Here is a 27523-nt window from a genome sequence, read left to right as displayed (position 1 = left end):
ATATTTTGCAAATAATCGTCTTTTTTTACTTTCGTTGTTTGTTTTTTCTTTCTTTTGAAGGTAACAAGAAGAAGTGGGGGAAAAATGGTTAAGCAATGGCCATGTGTGGAATGCTACCCACTCATGGAGACAACCAAACGTGGTCTTGGCCATCTCTCTCTTCCCTCTATTTCTTTTCTATAAATATGACCCTAATTATTTCTCTATACTCTCATTTCCCTTTCTCCATAATCAATAATAACTAATCTCAATTTTAAGTAACGGTATTTAGTGAACAATAATAACAAATAGAACAAATTTTATCGGTGATTAAACTCTCACAGATAAACTTCATATGTTGCAGTATATTATATCTATCAATACTTTGTAATTATTCTTTAAGTAATAAATTTCTTGACAAAATTAGTTTCTTGGTTTTTTACTTTAAATAATAATTGCGTGTTTTTGTTCTTTTGAGTTTTTAAAATAGACTTTTTTTTCGTTTTGAAGTATTTAATTCAAAAGACGTACATTTGATCGCGAAGATTTCATAATGTAACTTTTAGTGGATATATCTTCAATTTTTTAAGAATGACGACTTTAGAAGGTTTATAAAGTAATTCTTATATTATTTTAAATTGTTGGAATTGTCGTCGTTATATAAATTATTTTTCAAAACGTCTAAATGTAACTTTTTATTCTCCGAATTTTTACGAATGTATTTTTCTTTTAAAATTAAGTTTTTAATTTAAAGTCGCACCATGTAATTGTTTAAATTAATTTAAAAGGTTAAATAATTAATCTCTTTCACAACAATCAAATATATTTGTATTCTTCAAATTTTAGAAAATAGAAAAAAGTAAATTTTTTGAAACTTTTGGTTGGCCAATACGAGACACCATCTTCTCTTTTAATTCAACCCAAACATTTTTTTTTTTTTTTTTGATGTGCTGTTGGTTTGGAATAATGATGTGTGGTATATATACTATATGGGTTGAGTTTATATTTCTTATAACTAGATTTTTAATGTAATTAATCATATCTAAATTAATAATATAAAAATTTTCATTTCATTTAAAAAGACTTTTATGTACCAAAATTATTTGCTCTACTTTTTCTTCTTTATCACAATTTATTTTCCTCTCCCTTTTTAAGTGAAGAATCACATAATAAAGGTTGCCTCGATGATCGTGGTTCGCACTACAAGCTAAAACTAACGTCTTAGCCACTCATTTATCCCACCCTCTCAAAGTATATATCGTGTCATGTATATCTTTACTTTGCTAACTTTTTTTTTGTTGGCAATAATGTAAACTTTGAAGTAGATAGGCCTAGTAATAGAAAAAGCACAAAAGTTGTAGACACGAGAACAAGCTTTAGGGAGGTTCATGAAAAATAGCGAAATAAGCTATATGGGTATATGAATATGCAATTGGATAGAGAGTTAAGCTAGCTAGAATTGCAAACTATATGGACTTTAAGCAAAGAGGTCAGGACGAATGATCCCTATGTAGCCAAACCACGCCTAGGGATAAATAATACAACCTAGGGACGAAGTTCTATAGCCACTTTTTGTATGCGTCATAGTTTAAGATCACTTTCCACGTTTGTTAGAGTTGGACACTACACAATCATATTATGCATGTGTTGTTTTGAATTTTATTTATCTTTTAAATGTAAAGCGCAACTTTTAGCTAGTCAATATTACCTTTCAAATTAAGCTTGTGGAATATTCATCTTTAAGCGTAATTAATCTCTTTCTATATTTCTTGGTCTATGTAAGAATCATTTGATTGATCGTACAAATGCTAGCTTTTGTTATCAATTACGTTTGCTACATTTAAGAACCTACAAAGTAATCAATACTTACAACAAACTAATCTTGTAGCATTGATCGTTAAAAACTTTCAAATATGAACCTCTTTGCCTACGTACACATATACCTAGGTATGTAGATGGCATTTATATTTTTTAATAAATAGGAAGGAAAAAGGGAATGGCAAAAGAGGGAAAGAATCTACTAAAAGTTAGGACAAAGTATGGTTTTCCTTTGAGGTAGCAAAAGGGGCTTAGTTCACTATTGATATATCCATGACTTTAAAAGCTCAAAGTCATGAGTAGCTATTGGGGAAAAAAAAGGCAAGCCCTACTTAATTGCATTATAATAATAATAATAGTCCAATTATTGACCCTCCTTGGTCCTTTATATCTTTGCCCAATCCACACATATCCACTCTACCCTTTTTTCTTTCTTCTCCTACCTTTATAATATCCATCCCTTTACTCTCTATTTCAAACACCAAAACAAATATACTCTCACTTCCATCACAAATATCCTTTCACTTTCTTTCCCTTTCACTAAATTATTCTATCATAATCTGCTATTTGATTAACAAACTTTCATCACTTTATCTATTATAGTATTGTACGAAAATACTTTGATTTATATCACGAACAGCATCTATCTTTCGTCAACCAACTTCAACTATTAACTCTAGCAACGACCATACCCTAGGCCTAGACGATCATGTTTTACGTTAAGAGTTTTAAATTATTAATTTATAAAGTAGTATAGTTGATCTTCATAGTAATTTGATAACGCACTTTTGGTATAACCAACCAAATAAATTTACATGTATAAAGAATTTGAATAAAAATGATTGATTTTTTAAAAAAAAATTAAGTTAGAACAGACTTAAATTTTGTATTTACTTTAATTTAAATTTGGTTTGTAACATTCTATTTACAATTACTAAAACTATGGCTTAGTTTTTACAAGCATTTATAGGTACCTAATGTTTAAAAAACTATAATTTAATATGTATTTATAGAGATTATCTAACTCATATTTAATGTTCATTTAAGATAACGTGAAAACAACTATTCCTATATATATTCTTCATATTCTATTTTTATATGTGAATTATAGAAGTTTTTATATTTTTAAATACAAATATAGAAATTAAGGTAAGTTTAAGTTAAACGATAATCAAGCTTTCTTTTCTTGATCACGATCATGTAATAAATTATTAACAATAATAGAGATACTTCATTTTCTTTTAATTATGTTTATAATTAACCTAAAACACATGAGGTTCAAATTTCTCGTTTAATGTTGAAAATATTATCTGATTGTAAAATTAACTCTCTCTCTTTTTTGTTGTGTTTTTATTGAATTGTGTGCTTATAGTATTTTGCAAATTAATTTTAGTATTTTTTTTCTAAAGAAACTTTAGCTTCAACTTAGGTTATCTATTTTAAAATATATCATATCGTGGTTGACATTCTTTTATAGAATATAGGATGCAAATCTTTTATATTGAAAAATGGTTATTAGTTGAGTTATATGTTTTGATCAAAATTTAATTATCTAAGGTTCGTGCGTGTCATTAGTAAGAACAGACACAACCCAATTTGCATACCTAGGTTAAGAGATGAAGGTGCTATGGATGTTTACGATTGAGTTTAAATTATATTGAGAATATATTTTAAAGAAATAATTTTTTAGCATGACAAAGTAATGATTTTAACATGCAAAAATCGAATAAATTTTCCGCTTATAAAATGAAAGTCTTTTTAATTATTGAAGTAAGCTCATTTTAGTTGGTAATCTCAATCAATAATCAATCTTTTGAAAATTTACATTTTTTAATAATTTAACTCATAAATTATGTAACGTGACATAATTTTCTATTGTGTATTTGTACTATACTTGTATTAGTCAAATATGAAAATCACTTGTAATATAATATATAGTATAATCCTTTTATTGCGGATTTCAACATTTTATCACAAACATTGATTTATAGGCAAATATATATATATATTATCATATTATGTGGGGTTGAAATATTATAAAGATATATTGTTTGAACAATAATCGAACTCACAAGAAGGCATCTTATGCTTTTCAGATAGTTAGAAATTATTTTTTTAAAAAAATATTATATTTAGAAAAATTTGTCAAAAATAGAACTTTTTTTACTAAAGTATTTAATAAATAGTTGGTTAATTTTTCTATTTAAAAAAAAAAACTCCTATTTATTATTATTATATAGGAAAAATGAAAAGTATAAAAAATTAAATAGTATTTGTTTTCATTTGTGTTCCACTGTTTTAAAAAATAATAAAAATTCTCGATGTCAAATTTTAATCGAAATTTAAATGGAGGTTATATTTTGTATTTTTCGAAAAAGTGAGTGTGTCTACGAAAGAATGAAAAACTACACATAGGTGTAGGATAGGTCATACAAGCTTCGATGTGTGTCAAAAAGAGTTCAAGGTTCTCATTCTAAGTTTTAGTCTCTCGATTAGCTTTTACCTTGCTTTTCTTTCTTCTCTTCTCGTACTTATCTTCTTTCTCTCTTGTCTTCTAATTACTCTTTTTCCTATTTTTTCTCGATTCGACATCGTATCAAATTTGTGTGGACACATTGCCTAACTCAAGCCCGTCCCACTCCAAGGTTTGTCTCGGCTTCTTTCCTTGCAACCTTAGTACTTCGAGCTTCCGGTAAATGGGTTGCCCTAAAGGCTCGACCTTGGTCTCGTGGCTTAATTAGACGAGGTTGACTAGGTTCATCTCGTTATCAACTCATATTTTTAATCTTTCCCTCTTCCTTAATTGACATTTTTATCCTTAGTTCTATAATTCACAAATGATGGTGGTCAATTCAATCCAAGAATCACACTAAATTAAGAATTATTCTCTCATAATTAATTGATTTTATAATAACCAAGAATGTCATTCTCATTCACTTATTTTACTTTTTCTATAATGTTTCGTGGTCTTTTCAAATATAATAAAAAATTACAAAATATTTACATAAATAGCATAATATCACTAAACTCCAAAATGGTTTATACGCAATTTATTTTGTTTGTGTACAAATGTTTTGTCATTTTCTTTTTCATTTTTGAAAATTTCCCTAACCTTTCATCATAAGTTCTTTTTTCCTTTATTATTGTTCTTATTGCTAAAAAAAAATAATTTTTTCAAAAAATAAATAATCCATATGAGGTTCCTCCTTTATGTTTTTAGCAAAATATTGAAACTATTTACGATATATAGCAAAATCAATCAAACTCTCTATAGCACTTTTAATTTCTTTGCTATATTTTATAAAATGACATTTTTAAAAATCCAAATAAATTAAAATATTTATAAGTTATAGCAAAATTTTGTATTCTATCAATAATAGAAATTGATAGACTTTTATTACTGTCTATCAATGTTACTAATAGAAACATATAATTATCTATCAATATCTATTATGAATAGAATATAAAATTTTGCTATATGTTGCAAATATTTTATCAAATTTTCTATTTTTGACAATTCTCCTTTTAATATTTATATATTTTGCAATTCATGACCATTTTCCTTAAAAAAGTTAAGATCATTTTGATGTTTCACACCATATTTCTCATTTTAATGGTTGATAAGTATTTAATTTTTAAAAATTAAGTTTTACTACTCTACTTATATATTCCAAGTGATTTTAATCTATTTTACAGTAACATTTTAAAATCAAGCTAAATTTTTAAAAACTAAAAAAGAAAAATAAATAGACATTTTAACATCAAAATTATTTTAGCATCTTTCTCATTGTAGTTTATTTTTTGTTTACCCATAAATTATAAGGACTAGAGAGGAAATAAATAAAAATTCCAAAAACCAAAATAAATAAAAAAATTAAGACAATAATATCGAAAATAACTTCACTTTTATTATTAAAACGAATAAATACCAACAAACGTTTTGATCTTTTCCTCTAACATAAAATATGGAAATAAATAGACGTTTTAACATCAAAATAAATAAATATATTGAGTGTTTAATATCCATTATTTAAATGTATTAAATTGGAATGAATGAATTAATAATATAAAATAAGAATATTATTATTAGGAAAGGGATTAGGTGAGTGAGATTTGGTTATTTTAATCCAAAATCCTTATCTTTAATACAAACAATAAATGAGACAAAGGAAAGGAAATCAATAGGGACGTTTTGTTGGGGCCTCCAAAGTGGACATAAACAAACAAAAACAAAACGAAAATTTTCTCAAAACATGGGATCCCAATTTTATTTATTTTCTTTCTTGAAAAAAAGTCTTTTGAGTAATTTTTGCATTTAATAATTAATATTATTCTGTTTGTTTTCTACTATTTTGCTGATGTGTCTTCCACGTTCAAAATGTCCATATTATCTTATTTGATGAGTAGTTCCAAGAAATGAATGAAAGTTGTTTAATTTGGAGTTATTTAGTGGGGGATGAACGACAAATGGAAAAACAGAGCCAATTCTACCAAAAACAAAAGAATCAAAAAGGAGGTTTCAATCCACGGTGTAAAGTTGGTTACAAAATACAAATTAACAACCGATGTTGTGAAGCCCGCGTTCTGAAGTAGAGTTGCGTGTCTTGAGCTAGGGAAAGAATAGTCTTACGAGAAAGGAAGTTGAGAATTAGGGAAGGTGGCAACGAGTACTTAACTAGTTATGAGGTGAGGAGGAGTTGATGAAGTGTTAAATCGGAATGATTGGTTAAGCTAAATAAGTGTTAAGCTTAGGTTAAGCATGGATTAAGAAGGATATTAAACTGCCCTGTGTAAGACACTAAGAAGGAGTTGACAACTAAGATAAGTTTTAGGTTGACTAATTCAATTTAGGATTAGTATAAATAGAGACCTCGTGTTAAAGCTCTACCAAGAAAATATCAAACGAGAAGTAGAGAACTTAGGTTAAGTTAGGCGTTAAAAAGGAATTAAAAGGTGACCCTTTTGAAGAAGATGAGTTTTATCTTAAATTTTTCTTTCAATGTCATGTTATGTTTAGTATAATATACATGGTGTAACTTTGTTTATGTTTTATATAAAAAAACATGGTCGTTTGAAAGTTTGTTTACAAGTTAAAGTATGAGTGGCGAGTAGGTGACTGTATGCATTGAGTGGTTCGCCTTTGAGCTAACCTCCAAGAGTAACTGAAATTGGGCGAGGGTCTGCAAAGATACAAATGATTAATTAAATAAAGGCTAACATGGTATTTAATTTATTGTTCTTAACGTGTGCTAAAGTGTTGAGTTGTTTTTGTAAAATAATATTATGCTTGTACTCGCATTCTCCAAAAGGTTTTTCCTAAAATGTCACTCACTAAGCATTAGGCTTACATTTTAAGTTTTCCTTCCTCGTAAGCAAAGCAATGAAGCCGCTAAGAGAAAACGAGTCAACTAACATAACACTTATACTATTAAAAAGATCATACAGAAATAAATGAATTTTGTTATATTTTATAAATAGTTTAACATAACACAATAAATGGAAGAATTTCATACTATTTAGGAATTGCAAATCCCAATATTAGAAATGGTTAAGTGAATATGGATCTAAGATTGGTTTATCCTTTCCTAAACAAAAAAGTTTATCCCAATTAAGTAATTCCATCTTTACACAACTTTTTCCAATGATGAAAATAAAATAATAAATATATTAATTGAATCCTTTTATTAAGAAAAGAAAGGATATTTTGTCGTCGTATTTAATTTATATTTATTCTATTTTCTTTTAGTTCGCCTTCAAAATATCGACAAGTGATCCGTTACACCAAAGCTAATAACTTAGTTTGGTGAAATCTACCTATGTTTAGGGATAGTATGTGCCTAAAAAAAAGATAATCCACTAATATTAAAAGTAAGTAGTTTACAACAGAGTACTTATCTCAATAACTCACATGTAGAGGTTAATTCACTGATCTGATCTAGACTTTCCTTAGATGTGAGACTCCTTAAAGGTACTTACACTCTATATATCTAAGTTTGATAATATTGGTGTTGTATACTTTGACTTTCGTCAGTGTGTGATGAGACTCCTCTAAACGTTGTTTTCTTCTCTTGGAAGTCGGCGAACTCCCTCGTTGATGAATCTTAGCAGTATCCCTTAAGATGGAGAACTCTTTAGCTTTCTCCATAACCGAGTCTTAGGTTCCCGACCTTAAGATTGCAATTATCTTCAGCATGTTGCACACTCAAGGGATAAAGAACTTGGACGGTAGATTATAGTAACCAAAGAGAAATAACATAATGATGAATAATTCGGTCACAAAGTAGAAAATGTCTTCTCAAATAACAAAAACAACAACCTTAAGAAATCACCATTATTCTCCTTTTAAAACCAAATTTAAGAAAGACAGAAAATCCTCATTTGAACAAGATAAGTCGCAACTCAATAAAGGAAAATATTGAACGAAATAAGAAAACCGACAAATTCAGAGAAGAAAAATAAAATATTCTAAAAAAATTAATGATAGTCTGAAACATATATCAAAACTATATTTAAAACAACCTCAAAACGATCACAAATGTTGATAGATAAATATAAAAAATTACAATCAAATCTCCAACACATCACACCATTTTTCTTTACCCAAACTAATTGAATTGATATGTACTACGTACTTCTCTTAAATTAAACGTTAGGTTTAAATTTCGTATCTTATTTGTTGTACTAGAAAGATCACACAACACACACTCTACCTATCTATATATACATAATATATGAATAATTTCAAATGTTCATTGATTGTTTATTTCAAAAATCAAATTTTGAATATTAAAAAAACAATTATTTAACTTTTTATATAAATTCATATACAAGTCAACCTTCAAAATATTAAAAATAATATAACTTTTATATTTTATATGGTAAAAATCAAAGATTCTATTTCTGGAACAACTCAATTTTTACATTTGCTAGTACATTTTCTAAATTACAAAAATAACAAATTTATAAGTGAATAATTATTTTATAGTTTTTTAAAAGTTATTTGATATTTCTAATTACTTTTTGTCATATATGTGTATGAACTATTTTTTTTCTAAATCTTTTTTTATCATTCTAACTAATTTCTATCCTGAAAAAGAACTAAGACCTTGGCAAAGAAATTCTTTAAAACAAAATTACATCATCAATGGGAAGAAATAACTCTCTCCTTTTTTAAAGGAAAAATTAATACAAATAATTCATCACTTCTCATAATTTTTTAACAACAGATTCTAGAATATTTTCCCCTGAAGCTGCACACACCGTAGGCTCAAATACAAGCGACAGTGATTGGTTTCGATGATTAAAATCTCAACCGTCCATTCCCTTCAAAGACTCTCTAGTTTTTTCAACCATAGTGGAACTGAATGTAAGAATAAAATATAAACAATTAAATCTTGTAAGGTCCGACTAAACAAAAAGAAAAAAGAAAAAAGAAAAAACATTATAATGATTTCAAGGACTACTTCAACTACACAGACTCTATATATATATAATACACATTTACAATCATTACTTCCAATTCGTAAATATTTGAAGAACCGCCATGGGAGAGAAAGAAAACCTGGCGCCAAGTTCAGTGAACTCTGTTTCAGTGCAGATTCCGCCGCACTTCGTTCTCGTTCATGGCATAAGTGGAGGAGGTTGGTGCTGGTACAAAATCAGATGTTTAATGGAGAATTCTGGCTTTAAAGTCACTTGTATTGATCTCAAAGGCGCTGGAATCGATCGCTCTGATCCGAATTCCGTCTTCAATTTCGACGATTACAATCAGCCTCTGCTCGATTTCATTTCTACTTTGCCGGAAAACGAACAGGTAATTAATGTTTTTATTATACGTTCGTCGTTTTCTTTTTTTTTTTGTTAATCTCTGTGTGGAATCCATCGTTCCGATCTGATTTCCGTCGTTAGATTAGACAATTACTATAAGCCTCTGCTCGATTTCATCTCTAGTTTAATAGAAAATGAGCAGGTAATTATATTATTATTATTATTATTATTATTATACATTCGTTGCTTCTTGTAATTTCATTTTCGTCTTCGGATGTGTCGTTCTTCAATCGATTGCGATCGAGTGAAGTTCTGTTTGATTTAGAGATCGTTGAAAACTTTTGCAGATCATTCTGGTTGGACATAGCGCTGGAGGATTAAGTGTTACTCAAGCGACGCTTAAGTTCGCGAAGAAAATCCGTTTGGCGGTGTATGTAGCGGCAACGATGCTGAGATTTGGATTCCAGAATGATCAAGATATTAAAGACGTAAGTAAATTCTCTTGTTCTCACTACTTTTAGTTCATGTTTGATTTTACGAATAGTAATTGAAGTAGAACTTGGAGTAGTAGTGCGGCGGCCGGACGACGAGATTGTTGTGAAGCTCGTCGCCGGCCAGCGGTGGTGGTGCTGTCGATTATATGCGAGTGAAAACGTGTGAATAGTTTTGGCCGTTAGTCGAACCGCTAAGCTCTCTTGCTCTCATCGCAGATGGCATGAGGCAGAGAAAACGCCCAGCCTGCTAATTCATTCGGTTAAATTAGAAATTTAGTTTATAAAATTTACAATTAGTCCCCATAATTTCAAATATTACAATATAGTCCTTAAAACGTAACAAGATTTTATAAACTATCTTTAAGAATCAATAAAATTCTCACTAATTAAATTTTAATTTTCTTTGAAACGAAATTTATAACTTATTATCATTAAAAAGCCATTAACTATTTATCGTTTTCTAGAAAGAAAAAAAAAAAGAAGTCATTACTCAGTTAATTAAACACTTTCGTTTTTGTCTTTTTAATTAGGAAATGAAATAGAGACAGCCACCAGCCAGCTGGTTCATGTAAACTAAACTTTTATTAACATTTTGATTAAGGATTCCATTATATTAACCAATATTCCATTATATTAACCAATCCAAATCCAGATTGTAAGACTTAAATCAGTTAAATGTTAATTGTGCAAGTGATAACTTCATTCTCTTTACTAAATTTTTCATAATTTTGAAGATTTTTTCTTAAGAAATACCATAAATTAAAAGACATTGAATCATAAAAAATTAAATCCTTCCTACATTTAACAAGCAAACAATACCATTCACGAGGTTGAAGTTTAATTTCTACTAATGACAAAAATGTATGAAGATCACATATCGGATTTTGATCGAAAACTTTCATATTAAATTGTAACATATTCTTGGTATTTAATATTTTTCTTGGACAAATATCTTTTTTTTAAAAAAAAATAGTTTAATTTTTATAAAAAGAATTTTACTAGAAAAGAACTTTATTGAACAATTCGTTCGACGGAAGCGACACAGGAAGGATTGCGTCCAAGCTCTTTCTAGGAAATAATTCAAAAGATTTTGTTGTCCAGAAAAGACTGAAGCATGAAGTTTAAAAAAGAAAGATAATTTGAGTTGGGCATAAACATAATTCAAAAGACTAATAACCAAAATTGTGTTAGATTTATGTTTAAAGGAAAAGAGAAAGTACATATAAGTGATAAGTTGTGGTAATGTAATGTAAAAGTGGAGGTCGCTTGAATGCGATTTTTATCCCGAAGTAGATTGGTACGGTGGAACCACAGCGGCAGCCAAGAACGTGTCCCCCTCTCTTTGGTGAAAATACCTTCCTTTAGCTGCTGTAATTTTTTTGTGCCACACCCTACGTTGCGGATAAAAAGCTTTCTATGTAATTTTTTACAAAATAAAATACATTTTACTCCAACACATTTTCATAAATAAATAAATTAAAATATTTGCATTAGGGTAGCTAAACTACCCTACCTATATTAATATATATATATATATATAGTTAAACATTGTAGAAAGTTAAATGATCGTATGAAAAGTTACCACATCCTATAAAAAGTAAAGCATATTTGAAGGTAAAAAGTTAAACGATCATATAAGAGGGTAAATATATATATAGTCTAACAACCCAATCCAACCCATATTTTAGAAAAATTAATCTTATTATTCGGAATGCCAAATCAATCATTCCGAAAATATGGGTTTGGGTCGAGAGTGTCTCCCAACTCAATCCATTCACACCTCTAATTTACCTAACATACTTCTTATGCATCAAATAATAGGTATTATAGGTAGATTTAAAGTTTTCTCTCTTTTTTTCTTTTTAAATTTTAACTTAGATAAATTTAATATCTAATTAAGATTAAAACATTCCTTTAGAAGAATATAGAGTATATTAAAATGAAAATTAAGAATGTAATAAATCATTATGTGTGTAATGTGTATAATGGTAGAGTGTGGATGGAATATCTTTTGGTATTATATTATTTTGAAGTAGGAGTCAAAATTAGGATATTAGGGGAGTTGGGGAGTGTTGAAAGTCCACAAAGTAATAGTGTTTAGTGTGCTGAATAGAAGGCGACAAGTTCACAGTTCTCACGTGTGCACTCAAATTGTATTCTATGGGTTTTATTATTATTATTCTTTTGATGATGAAGGGAAAATAATAATAATAATACAAAAGCCATTCTATTTCTAATTCCCTATTGATTGGGCACAGGAATTCCTCCTGCTCTGCCCATGTGGCCCAATCTGATATGGACATCTCTTGTTTATTCAACTCTATTTTCTTTCTTTTCCCTTTCCATTCCTACATTATTCAATATAATAGTGTCCCACCTTTTTATTCCTCTCCCTGCTCATCTGCTTCAAATCTGTTGATGTGATTTTTCCAACCTTGGGTTTGTTTGTATTAATTTGAAGTGTAAATTATTTTAATTTAAATAAAATAGAGAGATAAAGTAGAAAATTGTGTACACTAATTTAAAAAAATAATACTAATTTGATTACTTATAATATAGTGGGAGTTTCATATATGGAGTTAGTTATGGATTCCACCCAACGCTAGCCCAAATAAGTCTTCTAGTTTTTCCCTATCTCACTTCTCTCTAATCTCTACCTACCAATCCGGCTCGGGGAAACGCTTCGGAAGCTTTTGAGGCATAGAAAGGAAGAAAAAGAGGGAAGATTTTTTTTTACTAGATATGGCAAAATGAAAAGAAAATTGTTGACAACCACATTTCCTCACTTTATGGTGATTGATTGAAGTTGAGCTGTTGAAAGAGAGAGAGAGAGAGAATTGGGTTTTTCTTTTTCTATTTTTTTAATGTATAAAATCGATGCATTTTTAGATAGAGACACGTGTGTTGTAAGCAATAGGGGAGTAAAAAATTTCCGATGTCTTGGTACACACCCGTGTAACCTCCTCCCTAATCTCCATCTATAGACCTTACATAATTAGACATTTTCTAGACCTTTAAACAATTATTAATTTATGTGTTGACTTCATAATCAATTAATGTGATCACTAACAGTAGTGTGAAAAATAGGGGATTTATTCTTATCACGACACAGTAAACAATTTCACTCAGCAGTGGAGATGAAAGATAGAATCATATTCTAATGAAATGTTAGCTTAATTATCATTAAGCTAAACTTATTTTAATTATGATTTTTAATGTGTAGGGAGTGCCAGATTTTTCTGAATATGGAGATGTTTACAGCCTAGGATTTGGACTAGGATCCGAACAACCTCCCACCACTGCGGTCATCAAGAGGGAATTCCAACGTAAAATCGCCTATCACATGAGTCCCCAAGAGGTACCTAAACCCATTCTATAAAAAGAATGAATGAATTAAAGGACGTAGTGTTTGATGTTATTAATTAAATCTATGTTAGGATTCGACACTAGCAGCGATGCTACTGAGACCAGGGCCAATCCAGGCGTTAATGTCTGCAGAGTTCAGAGATGAGGAGCGCAGCAGCAGCGAGGAGGAGGGCGCAGAGAAGGTGAAACGAGTGTATATAAGAACAATGTACGATCGAGTAATAAAACCGGAGCAACAAGAAGCCATGATAAAGAAATGGCCACCAGAAATCGTATACGAAATGGATACCGATCATAGCCCTTTTTTCTCCAATCCATCTCTACTCTTTGGCTTGCTTGTAAAAAGCTCTACCCTAAATATGGGGGGATATGTAATTAATTAATTAATTAACTAAACATTTTTTTTTCTTTTTAAAATTTGATCTTTTCTTCCTACTAAAGTATTATTATTATTATAAGAACCAACATGTCATGCATATGTGATTTAATTTCAACAATAAATTAAAATTAACTGGTGATGATTTATAACTTTGGGTAATTGTTTAAAATTGCATTGCATTGCATTGGGGTAGAAGTACATGGTGTGTTCGCTTGCAAAGCAAGGAACCAATCATAAAAGAGTGATTTAATTTTATCCTCTTTTGAGTATGAATTAATGGGGATTAATTTTTCTTCACACTGAAGAAGTTGATATATAATTAATTAAGAAAGCAGAAAAGATTTTCTTCTCATGCAGTAGTACACCCTACTTTGTTTTGATCACTTTTTGAGAAATTTCTTTTGTGCTTTTTTTAGACTTTCTCTATGTATATGAATGATATTGAGGAAGGCAAAAAAACGATAGGGAAAAAAGAAGAAGAAGAAGAAGAATCAAGTCTGAGATTTGATTACCGATTCGTCCATTGCAGCAATCTTTTGTTGCAGATCTGACTTGTCAGCTCCTACTAATTTATCTACTTGGCGACCATCTTTAAAGAACACGAACGTTGGCGTGGCTTTGATATCCCACGATGTACTCAGTTCCTGCCAAAAATATATAACACACTCACCCCCACATCAGTCGTCTAACAAACTTCCATTAGTATATATTTCAACTCACCATCTTAATTCTCCTAAACACTAAAACTTTATAAAACTCCAATTAGGGACACAATACAACAAGCTAAAAACCATTCTCAGGTGTTATTTTTAATTTGGTAATCTTTTCAATTCTCTGTTTATCATTTTCTTAGACATACATACACAAGCATTTAGTGTGGCTTCATTTGTGGTAATCCTACATGTATTCTCAACCAAAGTTAGACCCCACACGTTATAAATAGAAAAAGGAACTTTGAAATTATATACGAATTTGAGAAATAAATATATTGAGGATGCTAAGGGGTCAACCTAGTTGACTTATTGATCCTCTTTCTCCCATTTTTAGGCTTCTTTGTTATTCTTATAGTATATTATTATTGATAAAGAAGTTTGTTTCCGTTTCAAAAAAAAAGAAATAGTAAAATGAAAAACGCAAATTTGACAAAATATTTACAATATATAACAAAATTTTCATATTCTATCAATAATAAACATTGATGAACATTGATATGCTTATAATCAGCAGCTTTGATAAACAGTTATATAAAAGTCTATCAGTTTCTATGATTGATAAAATTCAAAATTTTGCTATAATTGATGAGTATTTTAATTTATTTTACTATTTTTAAAAATAACTCTAATAAAATCTAGTTTGAGGTATTATCATAATTCATGTTTAATTCTAGTTTTTCCAACACATAATAAATTACCACTTGTTAAAAAAAAAATATGTTTAATCTATACAATTGAAAGAAAGAACTAATAGACATGATCTTTGTTTTTCCTTATTTTCAAAAACAAGAAACAAACAAAAACAAAACAAGGGATGAGAGTGAAATAAAATGTGAAATAAAAACCATACAAATGTTAAAATATAATGGAAGAGTTAAGCCATGGACAAGAACAGCATACCAATGGAGAGCTATAGATTCATCATATTAGTTATATATATGCCTCTAAAAACATCAAGTTAATTATATAAATAAACGAAGGATGACCAAAAGATAGGTTTTACTTACGGCTAGCTCATCGACGTCAATGGCTAAAAATACCATGGAAGTATACTTATCAGCAAGCTCACAATATGCTGGAGTCATGGATTTACAAGGTCTACACCAATGTGCACTGAAGTTTGCAATAACCTGTTAGGATAGTTAATTTTTATAAAGATAATTAAAACGTAACACTTTGTATGGTTTTCGTCTGAATTTGTTAAATTAATAATGTCAAACATGATGATGAATAATAAATGAACTAGAAATTTACTTGTCATCCTAACTTACAATCTTGCCATCTTCGGTTGCTTCCAAAAGCTTCGCCTCCCACTTCTCCATCGACGTAATGAGATGTACGTTTTTGCTATCAACATTCTGGACTTCAGCGTAGTCTTCTTGTCCACTATTGAAAAGCTGCAAAATGTCAAGTGTATTGGATGTAACTAACTTAGAAGATACAAAAATTAATTGAGCAGGTCGAAACTGCAAGATTTACCATTTTATCTCACATTGAAGATATGACGAAGTGTTCAAAAGCCATAAAAGGTATGGTTTAATTGTGCATCTTGAATACCACAACGTACGTGTTCATGTTCACTACGTCCAATAATTTTCAAACTATGGGTATCAAGGATGGAGACTTGAACACTAACACTCCAATGCGATTATCCAAGGGTCAAACGTTAACATCATGTAAATGAGGAAAGTGGAATAAATCAACACTGACCATTAGGAGACATGGACGAGTGGAGCTTCCAACAAAAACTTTCAGGTTAAATCTCTTTAAAGTCGTTTGATTTAGAAAAATCTATGTGAAAGAGAGAGTTCAGATATGATATTTAAAGAGTGAAAATTTGATCCTCTGACAATTTAGTGGACTTGCATGATTCTGAACAAGAATCCACAGAACAAAAGTGTGATATTTTTCAAACCTCCACTTGTTTATGTGGACCCAAGATGACAATGAACTTGATGAATAAATATAAAATGTACAAGAGACATGTCAGAGACTTGGGTGCTAGCAAACAAAATAAATCAGAAAGCACTATACCAGAAATTCAATACAAAACCCTGAATTTCTAAGCTGATCAGAGAGAGAAAATGAACTTCCAGAGAGAGGCCTACCTTAGTCCAGCAGTTTCCCATTGAAAATACAAGATCGAATCTCTGTCTGAAAAATTAAGATTGTTTCCAAACAGGACACCTGTTAAGTTGCATAATATGTGTATCAGTCAAGAGCAAATGTAGGATTAGATATTAATTCAATTTCCAATGGAGCCTACAATCAGTTGCACTGGAAACTTGAAGTAAAATGTCTCACACTTTGTTCAAGTTTTCACGAAACTCTATTTTGAACTTCTTTTTCCTTTTACTTTGTGCAATTGTCATTTTTGTTCTAACCCTATACGATAAAAATGCTTTAGATAAGACAAGAAGGGCATAGGTAGATTTCCATTCATAAGTGGAGTGATCTACTTTCGCATTAAGATCCCAACCAATTTCTCACTGGTAAATTGACCACGAAGGCAAGGTAACATATCTTCGAACTCAAAACATATTATCTTTTCCAAGCACAAGAAGAAAAAAAATAAAAATAAATAAAAAGATGTTCGAATCCGAAACGTGGAGGAAACATCGAGTTGCTAAGTCTTCATCCCATTCTTTATGCTCACCGGTTTTAAACCGATGAATGTTAAGCCAACTCAATATTCTTTTGGACCGTGACCTTAAGACGTGAAGTGAAAGTGAAAGCGAAAGGAGGAAAATGTCCTAACAGTTAATGCATCGATTGTTGTCATTATAATAATTACAATTACTATCATTATCATTTTGTGAGTTCAACAAAATCATGGAGTTCGATCTTCTTCTTTAGGGAAGTAACCAATTGAGCTAATCTTTCATAGGAGAAATGACATCTTTATATCATGTCTAATTTCAAATTTTGAACCTCATAGGAAATAATTTCAAGTCAACTCTCATGGAAACAAAAATATGAAACAGAGAATGGCAAATATAAATACCAATACAAATTTTTTCTCGTAAAAGATATTGAAAAATAAAGAAGTATCTTCTCTCTTATCAATAAGAAAATGGTGATAAGAAACCGAAACCAATTGAATAAGAAGAAAACCATCAAATAAACTTGTTCGTTTACTATTTCATAAAATAGTTTTTCTTCCACTAGTAAAGTGTGTTTTCAGAAACGATCGGTATTAAAAAAACAAATTAAAAGTTATCTTCTATAATCACGAACAGTGATTACAATGTCAATCAATTAGTTCCTATAAACCATTCAAAGATGACCAAAACGGTCTCTCTTCGAAATTTTTACAGAAATAACAGGTGAATCAAAATACAAATACAATCGCAGGCATTATTGCATCGAAGCAGAGGATTATCATTTCACGTCAAGAAGCAAATCTCAGATGCAGGTATTCAACAAGAAACAAAGAATCAGACACAAAAACAACATAAAATACCTCCTAAATATTAACCAATAAATACAAATAATAATTAAGCGCAAAAGAACGAACACATTCATGAATATTATGTCTAATGGAATCAATAATTTTCTATCATCTCCATATAAAGAAAACTGGACTACCAGAATGAAAAGACGTACAAGACATGGACAAGGACAGGTCATGTTTACCTCGGGATAACGTTGATTCAGCATCTTGTACAACTCGTCATTGAAGCCGATCCTGAAATTTTCAGGAGAATCAGCGCCAAGAGAAGGAAGAGGACGAAGAAGAAAACGAAAATTTGGAGGAAATGAGATCTCTAGTAATTAAGGATGAAATGCATGAATTGAAGGAGAAAGAGGAATGTTAGAGCAGAGAGAGAGAGGGAAATATCGAGAAGGAGAAGCCAATTTTTACGGCGAGGGGATCAAAATAGAGATCAACTTCCATTTGTCACGATCGGATCATCAAATCAAACCTAACTTCCATTGAATCCAAAATCTGTTAGAAAGATGATATTTGAAAATTGAGATTTAATGGATTTTGGGTAATGCAAAATTCTGTTTATATATTACCCATAAACTGGCGGGAGAGACCTTTTTCTTTTTTAAAATATGAAATCCTTTTCTTCCTTTTTCTGCCTCTTCTTTATTTTTATATATTTTTTTTGTTGGTTAGGTTTGTTTGATTTTAATCCAAATCTCTAATTTTAGGATGTCTTCCTCTTAACAAATTTTGAAACTAAATGGACCAAAATCATATTTCTACATCGGTTAGTACCCGTGATTTTAAAAATACATTTTATTCTTTTCAAATTTGTAAAATTAAAAATATAAGAGAAAGAAAACCGAGGGAAAAAGAGTTTTTTCAAAAATATAATAAAATATTTATATAGCACAATGTAAAATACTAAAATTATTCCCACTACACGATATGTACATATTATGCTCTGAGATGAAAGAATTCTTCCTTTAGTTATTGTATCACAAGTCTTAGTGACACTGAGATAGAATAATTTTGTCTTTATCTTATTTTATTTTATTTCGAGCATACATTGTCGCGAGATACGATGAAAGACTTGTATGTTTAATTATTCAATCTGACCTTAATTGGATCAAGATGGTCCAAAATTAATAAATAAATCATAAAGACATATATGAAATTTAAGAAAAAATAATCACTAGTTATGAACTTTTCTTATTTCGTTACAAGGACTCTAAATATTTTAGGTTTTTAAATTATTGTTTTTATTTTAAAATATGAAATTTTTTTACACCGTCAATTTATTCATAAAATGACAAAAAAATCGAACTAATCATTCCTTTCTATTTTACGATAAAAAATTCAATTAATTAAATCTAAACTAATCTAGGGATTAAATTACAAGTTTAGACTAAAATAGTCGACAAATACCTAATAACTCATCGATTTTTTTCTCATACGAAACAAAATAGTTCGTATTTCATCAAAATTTAAAATTGCCAATAAGGGAGGAGGAAGGTAGAGATGATGGATGTTTAAATTAATTGAACTATACTCACTTTGTCAATTTTATTTGAATCAAGTTAGTATCAAATATTCGAAAGCACACGTACACAAACATAACATAGTAATAACATTGCAAGCTTTATTCAACTTTACTTGCCGTAAATGATTCTTGTGAAAACTCTAAAATCCAAAGAAAATCTTGCACAAAGTCAAGTGAGCTTCCAAAAATACAATAAACATACAGATTTTGGGATTCTTAAAATCAAATTCATTTTTCTAAGATGAGGCTAGATTCTCAAAACAGGCTCCAAAGAACTACTACAAAGACAATGATATCACAAAAATTCATCGTTCTTTCTCGAGTTTTTCGATCTCTTCTCGGTTCTTTCTCTCTGCCTCTTGAAGTTCTCTCTCTGCATCTTCCTTTTCCTCAATTCGGTCAAGATCATCAAATTCCTTGACAGCAGCCATAGCTTTTACAACAGGGTCCCTTAGCTCAGATATCAGTCCACCACCTATTTTGTACTCTTCTTCGTTACCAATTAGGAATAGCCGCTGGTCGGGTCCCGATGCCATGGGAATGTCAACTGCCAGTAGCTTCATATCATACTGAAAAGAGAGAAAATACCATATAATATTCAGACGAAGGAGATTATTCTACTTATGTACACTGTAGAATATGCAATGGAATTTCTTTAGCAACTTCATAACTATTAAATATACTTGATCTTTGGTCTTTGGTTGTGTGTGGATTGGTGGTTATGCATTGGAGGATGTAAATAATTACAAATCGATCAGATATCCCATTTCTAGCTCAGTTTCAGATAACCATAATGGATTGGTCGATGGTAGATAAAGGATATTGAGTTTCATAAAAGGCAAAGAGGAAATGGATTCACTTAGAATTTAATATCCTACAAGTTTTCTTGGCACCCGGATGTTGCACTAGTTATCTCGTGAAGTTAATCGAGACCTGTGTAACCTAGCCGAGAAGCAGATTCTACAAAACACAAAACTTGGAATCACAGGATTCACAACTTCCCAATCAATTTCAGAACGATCACTTGTCAAATACAATGGCCACATAACTAAGTTAAATATATTACAAGACACCTTGTCAGCTAAATATACCTATCCCAATATTTTGTATTTTGTGTAGATTACGATACTACAAGGTCAATACTCGATAGTGTATTGAGAAGACTCTTTCTCACAATTCTATCCTTATATTTTGCATAATTGTCCCACAATACCCTTCATAACTTTCAGAACATGGCCAACAAACTCATTACACCATATTTCAACACTCTGATCAACATACTTTAGTAGTTAATCTATGTCAACTAATTCACATAGCTACTTCAGCTGTCTATCAAAGATCTAAAAGGAAATCCAATTACAACAAACGGCTATATGTTCTTCCAATGTGCGTTCGTATAACCTCTTTGATGCATTATGAATTAAGTAATTAACAGCCATTCGTTATAAGTTAACTAACTAAAACTTAAAGAGCTAGCTGTTGGAAAAATAATAAGGGAAAGCCAAAATAGAAATTTCTCCGTATGGAAAAGAAAATCATAAATCCAGAAATTCAGAAAAAGTCCATATATAGCTTCATGTCAAGAAATAATACCAAAATGATTTTTAGATTAAAAAGAAAAATATAATTTCGTGATAGTTAAACATAAAGAAAGTGGCAAGCAAAAAGACAAACCTGGCCCTTCTTCTTTTTTACTTCAACACTGACTAGACCCTTCCTTTCAGAACCTCTGATTGGAAAAATAAGAAAGCATCGCTTGCTCCTACGGTTTGGTGCGAAATTTTTCAGCGTGAACCCGCCTCCTGACATAACATAAGCTCTCAAGTCTGATCCTGTAAGAGGGGCACCCATAACCTCAAGAATTCCTGCTGACGTATTGAGCTTTCTCATGGCCATTCTATAAACTCTATCAGGATTGACTGTGAATCTCGAGCGCATATAGAGGCCCTTGAAATGGAAAAAGAGCAGATACCATTCAACATTGGCAATCCACAAAGTAGGCTATAATTTTTTTTTTCTTGCACCTAAGTAGGTTATAATTCTTCATAAAGAAAAAAATAACATTCAATTTTGACAAACAGGGTTGAGGAGAAGAGGTCATAACAAACAGGAAAGATAGGTCCCAACGGAAGCACAAATGGATTCAGGATTCATATAGAAATAAAAATTTTCTCTGCTTGTGTGTAGGTTTACCTTCAAATTCCTTGACTAGGAGCTTAAAACTAAAAATCACAAAAATCAAAGCTAAATAAATTTTGAGATAGCACGTATGTACCTTCATAAAAGCATTAAGTTGTGAGCCTGTCAGTGGACTAGCTAAGGCTAGTAGTGTATTTTAATAGGAAACGAGAAGGTGATGTCATCTCATTCCATACTGAAAAGCCAAGCAAAACAACCTAAGGGCATGTTGGGCCTACCAACTTCATTCGTTAGTTTTAAATAACTCAATTCCACTAACCTCAACAGTATTCATTTTTGAAGTTCATCGAGAAACTCAATCTCTCTCTCTCTCTCCCCTTCACTCTAAAGTCTAATGGTTCCTAACCACAGACTAAACAACGAACATAGGCTTCTTAACTCCAATTAAACAACTCTACACCCTAAACTCAGACTTTTTAACTCCAGAGACTTTAGAACTCAACCCAACGCCCCAAGCACCCCCAAAGAACAAAGAGAGCCAAACAAAAGTCCTCCAATCTAAACTGACCGCATAAGTAGAGTAGTTCACAGTACAACCTCACTTGAACAGGATTTATTCTATAGGTTTTATAACAGTGTCCTTTGAGCTCTCAAGTAGAGTAGTTCGTAGAAAACTTGTGTTCAACGCTCCATTTAGAGACGCTGAGCCGTACAAGGTCACAAACAGTACATTTTCTTTCCTTACTTATATTTCATAACAGTCCCAGAATATTTAAAAATCCAACAGAACCTAAGGGAAGAAAGGAAAAAAAAAAAAAAGAGAGAGAGTTGCTCCTAAGCCAGAATAATTTCTATACCAGTCGCATAATTTGTGATCTTAATCACATCTCTTCCGGGTACCCAAGGAACTTATCACCATATTTCCACTGATGACAAGTAAACAAACAAAAGCTATACACAAAACTATTAACAAGCCAAACAAAAGGATCAATAAATCCATTTTCTAAGAAAATGAAGGTAACACAGGGAAAAGAGATAATAGAGAAAACTCACAGTAAAAGCAACGATAGCTGAAGATAAAGCGAGAAATCCATACTTAGCCATGCCTTCAGAGAGCCCAACAAAGGTGTTGGCAATACCAAACATAATCTTCCAAAGCAATGCACAAATTAAAGCTGCTGCAAACCCCAATAGAACAAGATAATTTCTCTTGAAGAAAGCCTCAATCTGCAACCCAATGGCTTCCCGATACCTCGAAAATGCAGAACTAACAGCCGCAGCAGGCTTATCAATAACCTTCTTAGCGAAATTTCCATTGATTTGACCCCCAAAACGAGGAATTTTAACAGAGAAGAATCTAAACCTAGAAGCAGAATGATGGGCATTCAATTTAGTAACCAGAGAAGAATTTCCAGCAGTTAGCTTGGGAGAATAGAGGAATTGGGACAAACCAACATTGGAAGAGATGGGTTTTGAAGGGAATTTCGATTGGAAAGAGGGAGCTGAAGAGAAGGAATGTGCGATGAACGGATCTCGAAGAGGATTGGCATTGGAGTGGGTGATCGGATGATGAGTGAAATGGAGTCTGAGCCTGAGGGTAAGAAGACCCTCAAGAACCCTTTGAGAAGGTTTTGAGAATTTGGAAAGCATGAAGATTATGTAGAGAGATTCAGGCAAGGAGCATTTGAAGGAGAGTTTGTAGTGAACGGGTTCTTGAGTTCGGTCCAAGAAGAAGAAGAACTGGACACAGAGAAGAGAAGACGACCGCAGCGAATGCAAGAAAATGAAGAAAAGGAGATTCCTTTGCGGAGTCACCCAACCGGCCGGCTTTGAAATGGACCGACCGTTGCAACATGGTTCTCGGTTGGGTCGGATCAATTCCTAACTCGGAGCCATTTGTAAACCAACCGGACAAGAAGTGATCACTATTAAAACGTAGAAACCAACATAGTTATTTACACCAGTATATTGAATTCTACAACATAACTTATAACATGTGTTAAATTGTTTTCTACATTTCTTTCTTCTCTACCCTTCTCTTTTGTTTAGTTTAGTTTTTGTTTTATATTAATATTAGGAAAAGAGAACTATTGCCCCGGCTACGTGTCCTTTCTTCTAATTCGCGAGTCGACTCAATTCCTTATACTTCCTATATTCAATTGCCTCAAGTTAATTGATCAAGAAAGTCGTCACACCTCAAGTTAGTTGATCAAAATGTTAAGTACATACCACTAATTTTATTAGTCTCCATTAATAAATTACAATAGTTAGAATTGATTCACATCTCCGGTTACAATAGTTAGGTTGATTCACATCTCCTATTTTTAAGGTTAAGGGAATAGTTTTCAGATAGCAGCAGTGGAGTATATTGAAATCATTTTGGATATGATCGATGAAAGTAACATTAATGCAAAAGAATGGCCTATATTGGTACTGACATTAGAAATGAAACACTGATGTAATAAACTAATGGTTCGAAAATAGGAAGCCTTAAAAACCAAGATTCTTGATATATCCTCATCATAATAGATCGATAAAACTGCCAGAATTAGTTTGAGGTTTAATACAAACAAAATATGATAATAAAGACTTGTTCAAGTGTCAAAATCGACAAAAAGAAGAAAAAAACAACTGACAAAAACGAAAGAACTAGCTGATCTTAGGCTTGAGATAGAAATGCTCTTCCAGGTTGACGATTTGCTAAAGGTCCATGGCATCCAAGAAGCTGAAAAGTTCAGTTACCAACTCATTAGTTGAAAATATAGGAAGGTAAATATAAAATAGAGCAAATTAACCATCAAATCGTGCCTTAAGAACAGCTCTTCCACTGAGATATAAAAGATTATGAGCACCTCGACCATTCTCATGATATATTTACATACCGAAAGTACGAATAATTATGTTCTTATCAGTAATGAAGAACCAACAAATTTTGAACATGACCCTAAGCAACCCACCATTCAAACCAAATTCATCCAAGGACAGTCAATGCTCTTCACATGGTCTTTAACGAGTTTAAATTCATGTGATATAAAAGGAAAAGTAAAATCTCGTAGCCCAATATCTAACCCAACATCCATTCTTGTGCTTGTAAAATGAAAAAAGAAAAAGGAAATTCCAAGACATATGACTGAATGCGATATAGCCTACCTTGGCATTAACACCATCAGGAAGAATTTTGTTTTCTGCCTTGTAAGCTAGATAATCAGCCCGACTGAATTTAGTAAAACCCCTGAAAAAGAAATTTGAAGCAATAATCATTTAATCATAGGATTGGTAACATTTTAAGATTTAATTACTGTAAAATAAATTGAGGCACTAAAACAACATGAATGACCCACAAGGGCATTTAGCTGAAGAAGAAAAAAACTGAAAAATCTTTTGAGGCATACCACTTCCTGCTGACAATGATCTTCTGGCGACCAGGGAATTTGAACTTAGCACGACGGAGGGCCTCCTGTGCATGTTGGCTGTTACTATCCTTGCACCGAACTGAAAGAAGAACCTGACCGATAGCCACTCTTGCACAGGTTCCTTGTGGTTTTCCAAAAGCACCTCTCATACCGGTCTGGAGCCTATCAGCCCCAGCACATGAAAGCATCTTGTTAATTCGAAGAACATGGAAGGGGTGCACCCTGACTCTCAAATGGAATGCGTCCTTCCCAGCAAACTTTGCCATATACTTGTTGCAGGCAATCCTAGCAGCTTCCAAAGCTTCACTGGACACATTTTCTTTCTCCCAACTCACTAGGTGAACACAAAAAGGAAACTCATCCACACCCTTCTTTTTCATTCCAACATCATAGATCCTGATCTTGGGATCGGGGACACCACGACAAAATCTGGATTTTGGATAAGGCTTGTTTTTAATTTGCCTGTAACATCTTGCAGGTCCTACAATAAAGAATGTACGGGAAATGAATAACAAGCAACAGCCTTGCAGGTAAAGTAGAACCAACGTAGAATTATCAAGATCAAATCAAAACAACATAAACCGACAAAGGTTAAGCCAGAACTGTGGCTACCCATACAAGACAATCAGAATAAATATAGAGGTCTGCACAGATTATCAACTCAAAACAACATGATTAAAACCATCAATGGATTTAGTATAGACCCAAGGGCTCAAGCCCTATCAATTTTGTTCTATGCTCTTTATATAATATATATAAAAAACTGAAATAATACTAATAACAATGGCTAGCTCAGTTGTAAAACTGTCACTCAGCCTTTGTCGACCCAGGTTCAAGCCCCACACTTCACATTTTTATTTTTACTTAATTATAAAGCCCGTCAACTAAATTTATGGATTTACCACTTATAAAAACCTTGCTAACCACACATCTATTTTCATAACTTACAAAATTCTGACTATCAACCCCAAACATTCTCCAGCGAGCATATGCATCCTATTATTAAATCATAAGCGCTCGCAACTGAAGAACAATTAAAGCAAAACAGTAACAATATTCCTTCATATGAAGAGAGAAAAAATCCCAATCCGTTAATAGTAGAACGTGAAAACAAGGAAGTTGCAGGGTTTATTTCTTTAGAGCCTGACTTACATAGATTCTAACACTGCACAATAATTAACCAATTTCACACAAGATAACGCATGGATTACAACTTAATACTTATCAAATCATCGACACATGCACCAAATACCAATATACTATAGAAAAATCTCATAAATAACAGGAACACAATATTTTCCAACTGGAACAAGCGGAAACCCATCCATTTCCAACAATTGAATTTTCCGTCAATAAAAAACGAAGCTCGTCGCTTAATTTCAGCTTGCATCTAGAGAAACGACACACAATTTGTATCTAACATCGAAGGTGAGAAAAGACACAAAAATTGCAAGATACAAGTAGATTATTCTTCAGTTAGAAACATGGAAGAATGTATCAGATAAAGAATCGAAAAGATTTACGTACTTCTACCCATGGCGTGCGCTCGTTTACGTCGTCCCCGTCTTCTTCAACTTGACCTCGTCGGCTGCAGAAACCCTAATTCTTATCATATATATACGATAAGAGGACGAAGGGCCGAACCGCCAATTTGTAAAGGCCCAGGAGCATGTCCCACGATAAACAGCCCAGCCCAATTTATTAAAGAAAATAGTAAACAGTAATAGTAAAAGTTGTAGTAAATAACAAAACAGGTAACAGATTTAGTGATCTTTAAATATGATTATTATAATTATAGATAATATTTATAACAAATCAATTTTAAAATTTGAAATTTTAAAATGGGTCTTTTTTAGACTGTTTTTTAAAAGTTTAAAAAATATAAAATATTTATTTAATTAATTTTTAAAAAATTAATTGTGTCATAACTATTTAAAATAAATTGTTCTATTTTTATAAATTCGAAGGGGTAAGAAGGTATATTTCAAAATTTTAAAGACTAAACACGGATTCTTTAAACATTGGAACTAAAAAGTTTTTCATTTTTCTAAAAATATTCGTATTTATCATTCTAGCAATTTGTTGATTTCTTTTACGTGTTGAGTTGTCATTTTAAAATTAGCTTTTGAATACCGTTTTACAATTATATTTTAGTGAATTAGATTTGATTTTAAATTTTTCTTTAAAAAGGAAAAAATAGTTTATCAAGATTAATTTGAAGGGAAAAAAAATCCTAAAACCATTTTCATTTAATCGCGAATGTTTTTTTTTGTTATAAATTTGTTCGGTTTATTTATTATCAGAAATGTTTTTAACGTTGTTAAAATACTAAATAACAATTGTTGCTAAAGTTGATGCATGAGGTAATCAAAGTTGTTCAATAGGATGAAATGTGACGGTGTTTATTTGTGAAGTTGGTTTTCGGTGGTAATCATGACGACATAGTGAAAGTGAGTTAGATGACATTTGAAGTGTTATG

The 27523-nt window shown here is 31.3% G+C and overlaps 4 protein-coding genes across 5 annotated transcripts; 1 reads left to right on the top strand and 3 right to left on the bottom strand.

Annotated features, from left to right (window-relative positions):
* Nucleotides 1–9280: 9280 nt before the first annotated feature.
* On the top strand, nt 9281–13859 carry LOC101216725 (methylesterase 17). Its single transcript, XM_004141463.3, has 4 exons — nt 9281–9610; nt 9912–10052; nt 13282–13416; nt 13496–13859. The coding sequence occupies exons 1-4, from the start codon at nt 9341–9343 to the stop codon at nt 13805–13807; spliced, it is 858 nt and encodes a 285-aa protein (XP_004141511.1). The 5' UTR covers nt 9281–9340; the 3' UTR covers nt 13808–13859.
* Nucleotides 11179–18507, bottom strand: LOC101216956 (thioredoxin H-type). 2 transcript variants are annotated; one of them, XM_004141464.3, is made up of 6 exons: nt 18153–18507; nt 16625–16703; nt 15788–15913; nt 15524–15646; nt 14316–14447; nt 11179–11449 (listed from the first exon to the last, which is right to left on the bottom strand). In XM_004141464.3, exons 2-6 carry the CDS (start codon nt 16643–16645, stop codon nt 11420–11422), a joined length of 432 nt encoding a protein of 143 aa, XP_004141512.2. In that variant the 5' UTR covers nt 16646–16703; nt 18153–18507; the 3' UTR covers nt 11179–11419. The 2 variants fall into 2 exon arrangements, with proteins under 2 accessions (XP_004141512.2, XP_011656041.1); XM_011657739.2 differs by lacking the exons at nt 16625–16703; nt 18153–18507 and adding an exon at nt 15996–16254.
* Nucleotides 18508–19568: 1061 nt separating this feature from the next.
* LOC101215996 lies at nt 19569–23409 on the bottom strand. Its single transcript, XM_004141460.3, has 3 exons — nt 22685–23409; nt 21167–21439; nt 19569–20061 (listed from the first exon to the last, which is right to left on the bottom strand). Exons 1-3 carry the CDS (start codon nt 23279–23281, stop codon nt 19798–19800), a joined length of 1134 nt encoding a protein of 377 aa, XP_004141508.1. The 5' UTR covers nt 23282–23409; the 3' UTR covers nt 19569–19797.
* Nucleotides 23410–24112: 703 nt separating this feature from the next.
* On the bottom strand, nt 24113–26713 carry LOC101216482 (60S ribosomal protein L10). Its single transcript, XM_004141462.3, has 4 exons — nt 26572–26713; nt 25024–25525; nt 24782–24863; nt 24113–24356 (listed from the first exon to the last, which is right to left on the bottom strand). Exons 1-4 carry the CDS (start codon nt 26579–26581, stop codon nt 24291–24293), a joined length of 660 nt encoding a protein of 219 aa, XP_004141510.1. The 5' UTR covers nt 26582–26713; the 3' UTR covers nt 24113–24290.
* Nucleotides 26714–27523: the final 810 nt, after the last annotated feature.

This window comes from Cucumis sativus, chromosome 5 (genome assembly GCF_000004075.3).
Source record: "Cucumis sativus cultivar 9930 chromosome 5, Cucumber_9930_V3, whole genome shotgun sequence".
NCBI lineage: Eukaryota > Viridiplantae > Streptophyta > Magnoliopsida > Cucurbitales > Cucurbitaceae > Cucumis > Cucumis sativus.
This window is presented reverse-complemented; position numbering and strand designations above follow the sequence as displayed.